This window comes from Hyposmocoma kahamanoa, unplaced genomic scaffold, assembly GCF_003589595.1.
Source record: "Hyposmocoma kahamanoa isolate Upper Pololo Valley unplaced genomic scaffold, ASM358959v1 79773, whole genome shotgun sequence".
Taxonomy (NCBI): Eukaryota; Metazoa; Arthropoda; class Insecta; order Lepidoptera; family Cosmopterigidae; genus Hyposmocoma; species Hyposmocoma kahamanoa.
This window is the reverse complement of record NW_020654042.1, coordinates 24117-26818: the sequence shown is the minus strand read 5'-3', so window position 1 is coordinate 26818 and position 2702 is coordinate 24117. Positions and strand designations below refer to the sequence as shown.

The 2702-nt window shown below is 38.8% G+C and overlaps 1 protein-coding gene across 1 annotated transcript; it reads left to right on the top strand.

The window, feature by feature from the left end:
• The first annotated feature begins 10 nt into the window (after nucleotides 1-10).
• Nucleotides 11-2047, top strand: LOC113233722 (40S ribosomal protein S23). The gene is made up of 5 exons (XM_026468901.1): nucleotides 11-87; nucleotides 431-590; nucleotides 1197-1395; nucleotides 1693-1778; nucleotides 1966-2047. The coding sequence occupies exons 1-4, from the start codon at nucleotides 84-86 to the stop codon at nucleotides 1759-1761; spliced, it is 432 nt and encodes a 143-aa protein (XP_026324686.1). The 5' UTR covers nucleotides 11-83; the 3' UTR covers nucleotides 1762-1778; nucleotides 1966-2047.
• The last annotated feature ends 655 nt before the right edge of the window (nucleotides 2048-2702 follow it).

The window sequence follows — 2702 nt, the reverse complement described above, 5'->3', positions numbered from 1 at the left end:
CTGATGATTTGCTGCTCATTGGTTGGTTGATGAGCTGACAATTTCTTTTCCCAACCGTAGCCGATTGATGTCGTGCTAGCAAAATGGGTAAGAAATTGTTTTGTGCGGAAATTATTGTAGTTTATTTTTAATTTTCATCTTCATTTGTGTGTTAAAGTGCAGTAAACCTAAATAAATTGTGGAAGTGGATTATTTAGAAATTTATGCCATAGAAAACTTTGATTTCAACCTCGCGCATAGGTGTCGGCCATGGCGCAGACATGTTTTTCTCGTGGTGTAAAATCAAATCTGTTTCCATCTCGTAGTTTCTACGTGGATTACGAGGTGCGATAAACGTTTCCCCATTAACGATATTTTATTCAAAGTATGGTATGTCGATTTCAGTATTCGATGTAAACATTAGTGATAACCGGCAACACCAATTTTTCAGGTAAACCCCGTGGTATACGCACAGCGCGTAAGCACGTGAACCATCGTCGTGAGCAGCGATGGGCTGACAAGGAGTTCAAGAAAGCCCACATGGGCACCAGGTGGAAGGCTAACCCCTTCGGTGGTGCATCTCACGCTAAGGGTATCGTCCTGGAGAAAGTGTAAGTATGTACGTTACTTCAACTCTACTACAGTGTAAATATCATTGTTTGATAGTGTGTGCGTACTCCCAAGTGTACCGAAGATGTGGAACAAACATGAAACTTGTGAAAACAGTTTTCCGCGAAAGTGAAGTGTGTCGTGTTTGAGAGGTTACGTGAAGTGTATTGGGCGTCGTGCGGTGCCTCCACGCGCGGTATTATTCCTGTGAATGTGTTGATGCTACAATCACAGGATAATACTGCGAGTGGCAGCGTCGCGTCCTACAACAGAAGAGCGGGAGGCGCCAAGACGAGAGAAGACAGTGTAGTTCCACATGGGTCATTGAACTCGAGATAGAGGTTATGCAGTGTATGTGTTTACATTGTAAATAATAGAAAAGTTGTGGTTTTTCATTAACACGCGATGTAGGTTTTGTTAGTCTGTAGAGCTTTGTTTGGAGAAGTAATTCTAACTTAAATTTGGGCTTACTGACATACCAAAAATTAAATTGGGCCAACCAAAATATGTGCAAAAAGTAACAATATAATTATTAATGTACTGCATATCGTAGACACATCTGTAGCATTAGTTAAAGAAATAAATGACATAGTTTTTTTCCTCTCCAGTGGTGTAGAAGCCAAGCAGCCTAACTCTGCCATCCGCAAGTGTGTACGTGTCCAATTGATAAAAAATGGCAAGAAGGTGACCGCGTTCGTGCCCCGTGACGGTTGTCTCAACCATATTGAGGAGAATGATGAAGTTCTAGTTGCAGGATTCGGTCGTAAAGGTCACGCTGTTGGTGACATTCCTGGAGTCAGGTTTAAGGTGAGTTTATCTGTCACTGTATTCAAATATTTTGAACTGAAAGCATAAGTAATTTTAAAGTTAAAACCCACATCCAGTTTTGGAATCATTTAATACATAGAATAATAGTTGGTGCACCAATTGTGGATTTTGAATTATATTTACCTACAAGTGAAACTTAAGTCTCATGACCGAAACCAACTAATGCTGCAGGAATCATCGTGAAAGAAGAATGATCAGTGAATATCAATTGAAACATTTACTAGTTCAGCAGCCATAAATAGCTATATGCAATAAACACTGGTATTTTGATTGCAGGTTGTCAAAGTTGCCAATGTCTCGCTCCTAGCCCTGTACAAAGAAAAGAAGGAGAGACCAAGGTCATAAACTGGCACTGTGATAAGGTAAACTAGATATTTAACATTACATACACAAAAACAAGTTTTAGTACTTTATTCTTCATGATGTTAAAACGTTCGTATTTGCTACTCCCGACTGCCGTGACGTCACCCTATTTTCTGATAACAACCTTATTGCTTTGAATCAATGCACTATTAACTTGGAAAAAGTAATAATATTTCTTTGTTGCAGTGACCTGCTGGGATGCCTGTTGTTTATAAGTGTACACCATAAAATGTAAAATCCAGTGCATAATAAAGTTTATGCGCGCCAATATTTGTTTTCTTAAATGCCTTGAAATTATTTTAGTTGCATAATTTTTTATGATTAAATTTACTAATGTTGCTAATACTAACAGCCGAAATGTTTCAAGGTAGGAAAGCCCTGGAGATGCTAAGCATTTTTCTTTTTTCAATGTAAAATCGAATGTTTCCTGTTGGTTCAGCAGGCTTACATGAGCCTGAAGACAAAAGTTATCTCCTTCAAACTGTCAATTTTCTCGAGGTTTTCGACATTTAGCATTGTGGACTTTCCAAGGGCGATCTACCAGCCCTTAAATTATTTTCGTAGGTATTCAATGGGAGTTTATTTTTAACTTCTGACGTGTGTTGACGCGGCCAATGGCAAGTGCCAGTCTGTTTCCATGTTATTTTGGCCCTCACGTGGCACAGCCATAGATTTAGTATATAGGTACTAAATCTATGGGCACAGCACTTATGGTAAAATAAAATGCTTGTTTTGAAATTTGATCCGCATTTATTACACAATACACATTAAAATAATGATTGCGATATATGAATGAAAACAAGTTAATCGTTGTTTAAATAGATTTAAATATAGTTTCGTCTTATTCTAAGGGGCTTTCGCATGAGCGACGTGCGGACTAGAGAGCGCAGTCGCGGGATTGACTATTGCGTACCTTGAGGAGC